The sequence below is a fragment of the Somniosus microcephalus genome, chromosome 1 (assembly GCF_052327205.1).
Source record: "Somniosus microcephalus isolate GS21.2 chromosome 1, FLI_Smic_1.0, whole genome shotgun sequence".
NCBI lineage: Eukaryota > Metazoa > Chordata > Chondrichthyes > Squaliformes > Somniosidae > Somniosus > Somniosus microcephalus.
In genome coordinates, this window is record NC_140987.1 from 59,298,399 (window position 1) to 59,312,319 (window position 13,921).

At 42.3% G+C, this 13,921-nt stretch overlaps 1 protein-coding gene across 5 annotated transcripts in view; it reads left to right on the forward strand.

Moving 5' to 3' along the window:
* The first annotated feature begins 1,192 nt into the window (after nt 1-1,192).
* Nucleotides 1,193-13,921, forward strand: part of mtx3 (metaxin 3) — a 34,303-nt gene continuing 21,574 nt past the window's right edge. Inside the window, exons 1-6 of one of the 5 annotated variants that reach the window (XM_085982083.1) lie at nt 1,271-1,376; nt 2,040-2,063; nt 4,410-4,479; nt 5,311-5,387; nt 6,933-7,025; nt 10,303-10,485. In XM_085982083.1, the coding sequence (XP_085838209.1) occupies nt 5,340-5,387; nt 6,933-7,025; nt 10,303-10,485 (324 nt within the window). In that variant the 5' untranslated portion in view covers nt 1,271-1,376; nt 2,040-2,063; nt 4,410-4,479; nt 5,311-5,339. Of the gene's footprint in view, nt 1,377-1,739; nt 1,828-1,903; nt 1,996-2,039; nt 2,064-4,409; nt 4,480-5,310; nt 5,388-6,932; nt 7,026-10,302; nt 10,486-13,921 lie in introns of those variants that run through there. The other 4 variants (XM_085982055.1, XM_085982075.1, XM_085982065.1 and 1 more) reach the window with 4 other exon arrangements.

Below are 13,921 nucleotides of genomic sequence, written 5' to 3' on the forward strand. Positions count from 1 at the left end.
TCTACTCTGTATTCCAATATCCAGGTCATTTATATATACCAAAAAAAGCAGTGGCCCCAGCACTCACCCTTGGGGAACACCACTGTCTACCATCCTCCAGTCTGAAAAATAGTCAATTACCACAACTCGCTGTTTTCTGTCCTTAAGCCAATTCCTTATCCAAGCTGCCACTGACCCACCTATTCCATGAGCCTCAATTTTGTTAACCAGCCTTCTATGTTGGTACTTTGTCAAATTTGATTTTTATTGTAAAATGGGACATGGAAGTGGCACAATCACAACTATGCTTTCGGACAAGACGTTAAACCGAGGCCCCGTCTGCTCTCTGAGGTGGATGTAAAAGATCCCATGGCACTGTTTTGAAGACGAGCAGGGGATTTCTCCCCGGTGTCCTGGCCAATATTTACCCCTCAACCAACACCTAAAAACAAATAACAACAGAAAATGCTGGAAAAACTCAGCAGGCCAGGCAACATCCATGGAGAGAAAATAGAGTCAACATTTCAGGTCAAACTCTTTGTCAAGACTGAAAAAGCACAGGAAATGAAATAGATTAAAAGGCCAGGCTGGGAGAGAACAAAAGAGAAGTGAAGAGCCATTAAGAGGTATTCAAAACGAAACGAGATGGTGATAGGACTAGTGGAGACAAAAGACGGCTCTAGATTAGGTGTGAAATGCACTGGCAGAATGGGAGACAGCTGCCATGTGGGAGAGAATGATCTGGTTAACGTCACATTGCTGTTTGTGGGACCTTGCTGTGCACTAATTAGCTGCTGCATGTCCCCACTTTACAACAGTGACCACACTTCAAAAGTGCTTTATTGGCTGTAAAGTGCTTTGGGTCGTCCTGAGGCCGTGAAAGGCGCTATATAAATGCAAGTCTTTCTGTATTTGTAAACAGAGCAAAGAGGACTGTTTGCCACATTCATGAAAGGCAGTTCCCCTTTAAGAAAGATTTTGAAACGAGACATTGAATAGTTTATTTAAAAGAGCAATCCACACCCCCAATATGGAAAATAACACTACCCCAGCCCACATGCTTTTAGATGGGCATAACCCTTAATTTTAATTTATTAAAAAAAACTAACCAGTAACTAAATAGTAATAAATTGTAAGAATGCAGGTGATTGTTGAGAAATAAGGGGGGAGTTGGAAGGCCTGCATTGCGCAGCAGGGCAGCCTGTGTCCAGGCTGACACACTGAGTGCAGTGCCTGTCGACACCCGGCTCTGTGCATTAGCGGAGCTGCTCGCCAGACTGAGCGAGTGGTTCCGGCTCAAAGAGAGCGGGGGGGACATGGCGTCGCCCATGGAGCTGATGTGCTGGGGAGGAGACTGGGGTTTGCCCTCCGTACACACCGACTCGCTCATCATTTTGGTAAAAACAGAACCTCGCGAACGCTTTTTTAAATTTCTCGGCTAATCGTGCAAATTGTCATATGCATTATTAATAATAAAGGCGCCTAGGTTTTATATATATATTTAAAAATAAAATTGCATCGCGCGTTAGACCTAAATATTTACGGCTGCCGCTCATTGAACAAAAAAAAAACTGGCTGCATAACATTTCATAAAATAACAAAGCGTCGCTTTCATGAAGCTCTGTGTGTGTGTGTTTTCCCCCCTGCAGCTAGTGCCGTGTGATCTGTCACTCAAGGTCAGGCCCTCTCCAGGGTGACCCTGCTGCCAATACAGGGGGTGGGGGTTTATACACTGATGCGTTCTGCAGTCAGTTGATGAAACCTAAATCAGACCTGTTGTATTAAAGCGAAGGGCATTTTGGGCTTTGGGAAATGCATCTTGACTGTAAATTGACTGTAGAGTTGCTTGTGAGTCAAGCTTCTTGCTGTCAACATTGGGGAAGTAGTGGGAGTGATCTTTTAAGAGTCTAACCACTTTTAAGCCCATATGGAGCTGTAATTGTTAAATCACAAGAGGCCATCTGTTGAAACCTCGACAAGTCTGCAAGTTTCTGTTCTTCACAGTTTTTTTATAATGTAGGAAAATGAACTCTGGAGTGTATATTTGTTTTGTTTTCCAGGGTGTTACATAAAGGATAAAGCAGGTTTGGAACTGTAACACACGGTGAAGTATTAATTGCAGTGCATTACAGGGCAATAACATATTGAGGGATTTAGCTGAAATTAATATAGACAACTGCAAGGTGCGATTGGAAGAAATGTACGGCCATAATTACTCTGCTTACCTAGTCAAGGGGCAATGAGAAGTGATGCAGGAGTGATGGTAGACGCAAAAAAACTTAGCATGTCCAGTCATAGTGGAGCAACAATTAAGAAAGCAAACCGAATGCTGAGCATAGTTATGAGGTTGACAGGCTGAAGCTGTATCGAGCTTTGGTTAAATGCACCTTGGGTGCTTGGTTCAGTTCTAGTCACTGAGGCACAGGGAATTATCCAAACAAAGGGCAATGAGGCTCTTCCAAGTGTCAGGGGACTGAGTTTATGAGGAAAGGTTCAAATACATAGAAGTTACAACACAGCAAGAGGCCATTCCGCCCAACCAGTCCATGTTGGTGTTTACTCACTGACCGAGCATATTTGGATTGTTTGTTCTGTCTTGAAAGAAGACAAATGAGAGGAAATCTTAACAGAAGTAAACAAGAATACTTTAGTAAAATAGTGTTCTGGATGAATTTTGTCTATTTCAGTTTAAACCTTAACTGCAGGACAAGGGACATAGGTGCTAATTGATAAAAGGCAAGTTCAGGACTTGTCACAACTCATTTCTACAGCGCGTGATCAATACCTGAAATGGCCTTTCAGGGTAGTGCAAAGGAGTGGAGGGAAAACTCTGGAATCTTTCAAGAGGCAGATAGATGCTATAATGGGGATTTGTAGGGTTCTATGAGCTCGATGGGCCAAAAAATGTGTCTTCATTTTACTTATCTTTGTGATGTTGTAAACCGCCCTTGTGAAGCTGGAGTGGTATTAACATCCTCTGTAACCTGTGTGCTTGAAACACTCCCCACTGCATTATTAGCCTTTATAATATTATTTACGAGTGGACCTTGTGACAATTGTTCTAGTTACCTCTTTAAAAATTATATCTTTTTGGCACCAACAAAAAATGATGATAGGCTATAAGTTTCTGTAAATTAACTTAGAGTTTATCCAAAAATGTTGTTCCAGCAGCAAAACGAGGTCCTGTTTTTACTGACCATGACAAAATGTTCTGCCATGTATTTTGTGCTGTTAGCCAGGTAGGATGGAGTGTGTTACAAGGCACTCACATGGCAAGAGTATCAGATATGTCAAAATGGCTCAAGTTTCACACTCCCTATTTTACGACACAGTCGAAACATCAAGATGGGTTATTCCCTAAATCAAGCTGCAGCTGGTGTCATCCTATGTATGTGGATGGTTTAATTCTTTTTATGGGAAAGGCAGCTGTCCTGCATCAGAGTCGATGGTCTAAGCACATGATTTGAGCAGAAATATTGTAATATGTGATATGAAATGTAGTAATCATTTTTATTTCACTGCATGTTGCACTCTACTTCCTGTATCCTAACTCGCACCAAGTCCATGACCCCTGTGCTTGCTGACCTACATTGGCTCATGGTCCGGCAACGTTTTGACTTTAATATTCTCATCCTTATTTTCCAATCCCTACCTGACCTTACCCCTCCCTATCGCTGTAACCTCCTCCAGCCTTACAACCCACTGAGATCTCTGCGCTCCTCCAATTCTGGCCTCTTGTGCATCCCTGATGTCCTTCGTTCCACCAATGGCGGCCGTGCCTTCATTGTAGAGTTCCTAATCTCTGCAATTCCCTCCCTAAACCTCTCTGCATCTCTACCTCCCTTTTTAAGTCGCTCCTTAAAATCTACCTCTTTGATCAAGCTTTTGGTCACCTGTCCTAACATCACTTTATGCAGCTCGGTGTCAACTCTTATCTGATCGCGCTCCTGTGAAGCGCCTTGGGACGTTTTACTAGTTAAAGGTGCTACATAAATACAAGGAGTTGTCTGAATGTGTACTATATATATACATATATATAGCGCTCCCCAGTAGGAATTGTAAACAGTAACACACAAGAGTTTCAGTAACATTCACAGTGCAAAACTGCTGTAATTTGGCAAGCTTACTCAGGCCATCTAAACATGCCTGGTGTGGTAAATGGCCTACAAGGGATATTCCTCTGCTATGCCGAGGTCAGATTTGAGTGGCTTTATTCTGTATCTAACGCACTGCTGGTATCAAGTGAATGCTTGAAACCGGCAGTGGTTGCAAAAATTTAGAAATAATGATGTTCCTCACTTGGCTGAGGAGTGCAAAATTAAAACCCCTCTTTTTATTAAAAAAAAATTAAAAAAAATAATAAATAAAATAAATTGGAAATGACATTTTCCTGCACATAATATACACCTCTTATCTTTTTTTCACTGCAGGCATATGCCAAATTTTCTCGGGCTCCTCTGAAAGTGTACTTTATTAATAATCCATGGAAAACACCTACAGGTACCATTTTAAATGTATTTAAACTGCAGTACATCTTATCTAAAGCTTTCAGTATTAACTGGAGTACCAGTGTTATCACTAGGATCTCAGTAACGCCGAATGGTAACCCTGCAAAAAAAAAAAAAAGTTATATTATATCCTATCCATTTGATCTGTAAAATACTGTCGACAGGACAATAATCTATTTTGTCCTCGCAAGCTTATATTGCGAGATGACTGAGCTGTATTATGTTAGTGAAGTAATCGTGGGAGCAATTTGAGGTGATGCATTTAGATTATTACACAAGAAATATATTGGCTTAAGTGCAGTTTTTCCCCAATGTGCTAAAGAAGCATAGAGATAATCCAATAGTGATAGATGAAAAATGACCACTTTGGTGAAGTACCAGAGGGCAACTGGTGTCCACGAATGGAACCAGCAGCTTCAGGAGCAGAGATGGGGAAGAAAAATAATTCAGAAATTTTTATTGTCACTTTGAAATCTTCTCTTCCAGGGAGACCAAGCCTAACTTCCTTAATCTTCCTCAAAGTTTAGATTTCTATTCCAGTTGTTTGTTTATTTCTAACACCTCAAGAGCAAGAATCCCCCCCCCCGCCCCCCCCCCCCGGCTTTATTATGAGGTGACCAGAGAGTAAAGGTTGAGCTGTTGGAAATTCTGAGGCTGTTACTGCTTTGTCAACTTGTTTATAGAGCCCTGTACTACATCTCCGTATCTCCCTTTGAGAAGCTCCTGGGATCTTCATAACACTGCAACAGTATGTCACACAGATGGTAATGTTATATATAGTGAAAACCAGTTTATAATGGTTATGATTTTTCCCTCCATACAGGAGACATTCCGGTATTGACCTCAGATAATATGAACTTTGTGCAACCTGAAAACATTCTGAATTTCCTGAGAAAACAGGTATGTTTGTTGTGCCGCGTGAATTAAATGGAAGTGGATGCTTGCAGAGTAATTGGAAAGGAGCAAGTTGGATTTTACTCTTGTGAGGAATGTGTAGGTCAGGTTGCAGCTTTTTTCAAGGTTGCAGTGCATCAGAAGAAACCTACTTGCATTGATTTTCAACATAGTGGCTCATGCTAGGGACTTGAGCACATAAAGCTAGGCTTACACTCCAGTGGAGTGCTGCACTGTCGGAGGTGCCGTCTTTCGGATGAGACGTTAAACCGAGGCCCCCTCAGGTGGACGTAAAAGATCCCATGGCACTATTTCGAAGAAGAGCAGGGGAGTTATCTCTGGTGTCCTGGCCAATACTTAACCCTCAACAACATAACAAAAACAGTTTATCTGGTCATTATCACATTGGTGTTTGTGGGACCTTGCTGTGTGCAAATTGGCTGCCGTGTTTCCTGCATTACAACAGTGACTCCACTTCAAAAAGTACTTCATTGGCTGTAAAGTGCTTTGAGACGTCCGGTGGTCGTGAAAGGTGCTATATAAATGCAAGTCTTTTCTTTCTTTCTTGTGGCTCTCATAATGTGGACATGCAAGTACATGACTAAATCTTAGATTTTATCTGAGATGTGTACGCCAGCTCCAAGATCTGTGTAAGGGTAGATGACACTGAACCTATTTAGCTCAATAGAAAAGAAAGACTTGCATTTCTATAGCGCCTTTCATGACCTCAGGACGTCCCAAAGCGCATTACAGCCAATGAAGTACTTTTGAGGTGTGGTCACTGTTGTAATGTAAGAACCGTGGCGCAGGGTCCCACAAACAGCAATGTGATAATGGCCAGATACTCTTGTTTTTAATGATGTTGGTTAAGGAATATATTATGGCCAGGACACTGAGGAGAACTCCCCTGCTCCTCTTCTTTGAAATAGTGCCATGGATTTTTTACGTCCAACTGAGAGGACAGATGGGGGCCTCCGTTTCGCGTCTCATCTGAAATACGGCACCTTCGACAGTGCAGCACTCCCTCAGTACTGCACTGGAGTGTTGGACTAAATTATGTGCTCAAGCCTCTGGAGTGGGACTTGAACCCACAACCTTGTGAGTCCGAGGTGAGACTGCTACCACTAAGCCACACAAACACCTAGTGAGGAGTGAGGCCAGAGTTGTCCACTGTCACTGCTCCTATTTCTTGTGTACTGTAAAGTATGGTTTAGTGTTTCCGTGCTGTAGATTCTATGTAATTCTTTCTACAGCTCTCTATCGAAGCACTTGATGCTGGCAATAGAAAAGTGCACCAAGTCATAACAGTGCTCGCTGTAAAGAAGCACGTGAGTGAGAGTGCTGCCAGCGCTGGATGTAAAGAAGACATGTGACACTAGCTGTAAAATAGACTGAGCAGGAGTGCTAACAGAAAGGAGGGCACAGAGCAGTGTTGTCTATAAAGAAGCTTATTGAGTACAAAGGGCATTGAATCTGCAAAATGCAAGAAATAAAAACCCATTGTTTTTATTCATTCAACAATTAATTTATTCTCTTTATTTAATTTGACAGAAATATAACGCAGACTATGAATTAACAGCTAAAGAGGGAGCTGACACGCTGGCATTTATTGCACTAATAGAAGAGAAGCTTCGTCCAGCATTGGTAAATAATTCAAGCGGCGTATGCTCTCCTGGCATTCCTCAATTCGAGTTTCCATTTACATCTCCGTAAAATAGATTTTATGAGTCCTGTTAAGAATTCAGTGTTTATTTCTCCCATCTGATACACTACTGAATAACCTTTCTGCATCTTTGGTTGGGCTCCCTCCATGTCAAACCTTGTGACACTTAATAATATAATAATAATCAACTTTATTGTCATTGTTAGTGCACAAGTGCAGTACAACGAAATGTAGGCTTGCGGCTCCCGAGAGTGTACATTTTGATTAAGACATTTAACATTCAACATTCATTTGGCTTGTAATACATAAACATAAACATAATAAAGTGCATTGGCAGATGTGCAGGCTTTAGAGTTTATTTGCAGAGTTCAATAGGATGACAGCCCTGGGAAAGAAGCTGTTCCTAAATCTGGTCGTTCGGGTGCGAATGCATCTGTAGCGTCTCCCAGATGGCAGGGGGGCGAACAGACTGTGGCTGGGATGGGTAGGGTCTTTGATGATGGTCAGTGACCTCCGTAAACAGCGTTTCTGGTATATGTGCTCTATGGTCGGTAGCCGGGTGCCGGTAATGCGTTGGGCAGTTTTGACTACCCGCTGCAGGGCTTTCCGGTCATAGGAGCTACAGCTGCCATACCATACTGTGATACAGTTCGTCAGGATGCTCTCTATTGTGCAGCGGTAAAAGTTAGAGAGGATCAGGGGTGACAGGTTACATCCCTTCAGCCATTTAACCCTGTCATGTGTCTGGGATTTTTTTTTGACCACTTTTTTTCCCCCACAGAGAGGGTTTGGAAAAATAGTTACTTTTTAATGCTGGATTTAGAAAAGTGCTACGTGTTCTCACAAATTTATATTTTAAAAATGGCGCAAGACAAAGGTGTCATTAAAATGCTGAACGGAAGTTATTTTCCCAGAGACTAGCAATAAATCATTCATTAGCTTGTCTAAGTTATTTTAAAAAACACCTCTCCCCCTTTGCGTTGGAAAACCCTTTGATCTCTGTCTGTCTGTGAATTGGGGGGATAAAGCGAGACAGAGATCTAAAAAGGCAGTTGAGCTTTTGCAGCAGAGAAGCTGCTGAGGGAGCAAGGGCCCAGGAAAGACTTTCAAAAAAGCAGAGGAGTTAGTCTGTCTAAGACAAGCAAGGTGACTCACTGGACTGAGGCAGTACAGTGTGGTGTTTATTTTTATGTTATTACATGAGGATAAGCTGTACAGATTGAGTAAATGAATTTAATCATAATTATTGCTCTGCACATTCATTCTGCAGTGGAACAAAGCAGCTTAACAATTTGAACCAAGCCTATCCTCATTGGCCCAGAAATTTGGGTTGGAGGCTTCCCGCGGGTGCAAGCCTCCGACCTGCACTTACCTAACATGCCGGCCATTGAGCTGTGGGCCCGCGTGGGATTCCGGTCCTGGGCCTCCTCCAACTGCCGGCGCTCAGTGCTTGCGTATCCCAGGGGCGCAGTTAGTTCGATGCGTCCCCTGGGATCACGTGGGCCATGGAGAGCCAATGGTAGCAGGGAAATGCCCATTCATAAAATTGACAGGAAGAGCTGTCAAAACTATAAATACTATAAGCCCCAAAAATGTTTTAATTTTAATTAATTCACCACTTACCTTGTTAAAAGCAGGCCTTGAACCTGCTTTTTACATGTGTAACTCCTGGAGACTTACCCTCCCGGAGAAACTTGCAAAAAAAACGTAAGTTCCATGCGCACGCGCTGCCTCTCTGGCGTACGTGTTCGACTTCTGAACCCTTTCCTTTAATGGGAACGGAAGTTCCGGTTTCCCGCGCATGCGCAGTGCATGCACGAAACCGGCACTTCCATTGGGTCTACGGGTGAGTACCCCGTGCGTACTCACCCGTGGAGACCCGAATTTCTGGGCCATTAAGTTTCTCCTGTCAGTGATTGAAGAAATACATGTGCAAAAGACACGGTTAACCAGCTCAGGCCACAAGGCGGGTATGGTCCATTGTTACGCCCCAAATCATTCTATTTTACACTTAGACTATTGTACACTTAGACATAGGGCAGTGTGAATCGTCATCCATAAAAGTAAGACACTCAGAACACTTAGAGGAGTGACAGAAGCCACTGGACCCGAGAAGGTACCTACATAGTTCTACATTAAATCCGTAACAATCACTTAATATGCAGTGTTTTGAGTGACTTAGTATAACAATGGCACTTTGTATTTTCTGACTTCTTTCTTCAATGATTTATTTATATAAGTATTACTCAATTTTTTTTAACTGAAGCATTTTCTTCACATACTATGAATATGGCAAGATTAAATGAGTCAGTAATTATATTGATACTTCAGCCAGATCAAATTCTAGGATAACTTGATTTAAACTGTAAAATACTCTGGGGCGAAGCGGCTCACTGTGCCACCCAAGATTATCTAAGGAGCGCCAGCTTACTGTGAAAGTTTAGAACTTAATGGTCCGAATTTTACGGTGCTTCCCACAGCGTACGCACACGCTGTCGGAAACCTTCAGAATGGCCCATAAGTTCCGGATTTCCGCATGTGCAAAAACCTGGAACTTGAGATCTGTAAAGTTTCGCTTGGACAGATCCACTGCATCTGCAACAAAACCACTCTCACTGACGCAGAGTTGGGTTATTTGCCCAACTGCTGCCCAGCGAATACCCACGAAACCCTTATGCCTGGTAAAAGCAGGTGTAAGGCCTTTTACCAGCGTACGGGTTAGAATAAATGTTAAAATATTTTTTTTTTAATGATTTAAACATTCACATACATTTAAAATTAATTTAGGTAAATTTTGGCCTGTTTAAATTTATTTTTCATAAAATTTAATTTTTATTTTAAATGCTAAATTAAAGGGTCTTTTAATTAATTTTGAACCTGTGATTATTTTTTTATTTCAGTGTTGTGAAATTGTATTTATTAGGTGATTTCTATTATGCTTATGGGGATTCTGTACATAAATGGAATCCCCCATAAGCATCATAGGAATCCCCCTTTTTGATTGGTTGGCTTGGCCCACGTGATCCCAGGGACGCTTGTGAACCGCATGTACTCCTGGGATCCATGGGCCTTTACGCAGGCGTCCGCCTGAAGGCTTGGGAATGCAAGAGTCTGAAGCTCCGGAGACACCAGGTAAGTTTGTATGTTTTTTTCGGTTCAGAGGCATAAGCCGGCGGCATGCCTCCGACTGCAGTTTGCAGGCCCATGTTTTATATATGCAATTACAGATTAATGGTGTTTTATGAAATTTCTGTACAGCTGCACACTTTCTGGGTTGATATTGAGAATTACTGCAATCTGACCCGACCATGGTTTGCTTCAAGAATCCCCTTCCCGTTGAACTTCTACTTACCAGGGCAGATGTCAAGATCTGCAATGAATCAGATCGTTCTGACCAGAGGAGAGCCGCCTTTCTACAATGTCAAGGAGATAGAAGCACAGGTAAGGGAGCTTTCTGATCACTGATCGTTAAAAGGGACCTTTCTGATCACTGATCGTTTAAAGGGACCTTTTTGATCACTGATCGTTAAAAGGGACCTTTCTGATCACTGATCGTTAAAAGGGACAAAGTACAAAATAGTTTAATTTAACAAGTTAAAATTAGAAATTGCAATCCATTTAAATTTGATTTCTTATTGGAAGGCATTTATTTTACATCTACCCCTCCCAAAGTTTTTTTTTAATGAAATCTATTAGAAAAGTAGGATAAACAGTTGAAAATAGTGATGTTTAGAAAATATGTACAGCTACTTTTATTAGTTATTAATTAGGAGTTTCAGCCGTCTGTAAACCAATATAATTTTTCACCGCAACTTAATCAATTTAAACAGTCCAAAGTACATAAAACCAACTGAAGAGTTCTGTCTAAGTGGGATATGGAATTGCTTACATCCCAATTAAGACATGGTCTGGAGTTGGCTAATTTGGTCACCTGTTCTAATCATTCCTTTCCTGGCTTAGCATCTGTTTCCCATATGCCTGTCTGTGAACCATCTTGTGTTAAAGGTGCTGTATAAATGGCTGTTCTTAGTCAGGCTGCACCTTGAATACTACATTCAGTTCTGGTCACTGAGGCACAAGGGAAACATTTCAAGTCCTGGAAGCATTGCAGAGAAGGGTCACAAGGCTGATTCCTCATGTCAGAAGAAATGTTAGGACAGTTTAGAAAAACTTGGACACTTTAGCCTGTATTTTTCAACCCCCCACGGGTGTGTACGAGGTGTGTACGCACCCGTAGGGACCTTGCAAGTGCCGGTTTCAGGAATGCAAAGCGCATGCGCTGAAAACCGGCATTTCCGAGTGACAGATCACACGCCTGCCCTGGAGAAGGGCCTCTGCGGGTGGAGAGTTCCGCTTTCTGCAGAACCTCCGCCAGCTGAAATCCCTTAAAAGTCTTACGCCTGGTAAAAGCAGGCCTAAGTCCTGCTTTTACCAGCATAAGAGTTTAAAAAAAGTTTAAAAAAAATGTTTTCCCACTCATATTTATAATTTAAAAATATTTTTAAAAAAGGTAAGTTTATTTTTAGCCCCGTAAAAAACTTTAATTTTTTATCCAAAAAATTAAATTTTTGTTTAAAATATTTAATTTAATGTAATTTTAACTAATTTTAAAAACGTGATAAAAAAAAAAATTATTTAATGCTTTGATGTGTTTTTGGAGTGATCCCCATTCATACTTTTGACATGTCTACAGGTCTACCTGTCAAAAGTATGAAGGGAGATTCCCTTCTCCCATCGGCTCCGCATGGCCCACATGATCCCAGGGATGCTTGCGAACTGCCTGCGCCCCTGGGATACCTGGGCCCTGCGCATTTCGTCATGGAGAGGCCCAGGAGCGGAAATGGCCGGACCTCGGGAGCCCTCGGGTAAGGGCGTAGATTTTTTCCAGATCAGAGGCCTCTGCACGCAGGAAGCCTCCGATCGGAAAATACGGGCCATTATCTTTTAATGGAGGAGAATGGGAAGAGAGATGAGAAATTAAGTGGAATGGAGAAGATTGAGCCCGAGTACAATTTCAAGGAACTAGTAAATAGATCAGGACTGATGTCAGGAAGCTCTTCTTCACACTGAGGGATTGACGGCACAGAAATTTGCGGCACAGAAGGAGGTCATTCGGTCCATCGTGTCTATGCCGGCTGAAAAAGAGCTATTCAGCCTAATCCCACTTTCCAGCTCTTGGTCCGTAGGTTACGGCACTTCAAGTGCATATCCAAGTACTTTTTAAATGTGATGAGGGTTTCTGCCTCTACCACCCTTTTCAGGCAGTGAGTTCCAGACCCCCACCACCCTCTGGATGAAAAAAAATTCTCAACTCCCCACTAATCCTTCTACCAATTACTTTAAATCTATGCCCCCTGGTTATTGACCTCTCTGCTACCTCAATCAAGTCTCCCCTCAGCCTCCTCTGTTCCAAAGATATATGGAACGGTCTTCCATATAGAGTAATAGAGCCAAAAGCTCTGGAGCCTTTCAAGTAACTGTGATGTACTGTAGGTGTCTATGGTAAATGAGTTAGATGGGTCAAAGAAATGATTTTCACAAGTAACTATGGTTACTCCATCACCTCAAACACTAGTGATTCCTTTACAAAGAGTTTCAAAAAGGGTCGTCTCCATGACTATCTCTGTTATCAAACTGTTTCAATTCAACATCGGGCAGACCTAAGCCATCTTATTCGTTTTCTGCCAAAAACTCTGTACCTATGCACCAGTACCATCCCCCTCCACAGACACTCAGACAGGTTAAATCGGATTGCAAGAAACCTTGATGTGCTGTTCAACTGGTAGTTGAACTTTAAACCCCACATATTTTATCCATTAGCAAGATTACTGACTTCTACTTCTGCAATATTGCTTGCTTCACCCATGCCCCCCCCCCCCCATTGCCACTGAAATGCTTGTCCACACTTTAGCTATCTCCAGCCTTGACTTTTCAATGCCCTCATCTCCAACCTCCTGAGCCCCACTGTACAACTTGCCCAAAGGCCTGCTTGTGCATTACTTCTGCATTCCCTGCTTAACGCCTCAAATTCAAAATCTTCCTAATTATTTAAAAATCAGTGTGTGTTCTCATTACCCCTCCCCCACCCTCCCATTATCTTTACAACCTCCTCTAGTCGTGGATCCCAGACCTTGCTCTTTGTCCTACAATTCTGGCCTCCTGTGCAGTCCCATCTTCCTCTGTTCCACCATTCGTGGCAGAATGCTTAATCATCTCGGCCTTTTTCTTTAGAGCGAGCCGTCTTCCCTAAACCCCTCTGCCTGCTGTTTTTCTGCCCGCCTCTAAGCGCTCCCTTATAACCTTTTTGAAAATGTTTTTAGTCATTTCTCCTTTGCTCATCAATTGCTCAGGGTTCAGTTAATCCTCTCTGAAGCACCTCTGATATTTTCTACATTAAAAGTGGTATATAAATGCTTGTTGTTATTGGGCAGTGGGGGTGGGGAGGAAGGAGCACCAGGCCACTGTGCCATGCATGATGCGGTTTCCTCCGTGCTGCTAAGTTCTCAATCTCAATGGGGCAGTGATGTTGGGTGTTGAGCACTTCTGTAAAGAAATGGGAAGGAAATACGTCCCCATGTAAATATTTTGCAAATCCCAAGTGTCTTCAGAGTGACATTGGCAGAAACCGGGATGTGCTGGGTGGCCTGCTCTGACCTACAATTGGTGGCTAACCTGGGAATGGGGAAAAAATATAGAGAGTTTTTCCTAAGATTTAAAAACAATAGCTCCTTGCAGATCCAGAAAAGCTGCATGATATAGATGTGCCTTGCATATCTACATTAGAGTACGTGGAGTTCCTTAGTGATCTATGATCTAGTTGTAAATGAGAAAATTTGCAGTATTGCACTTGTGCTTATTCACATGGATCAAACGAACA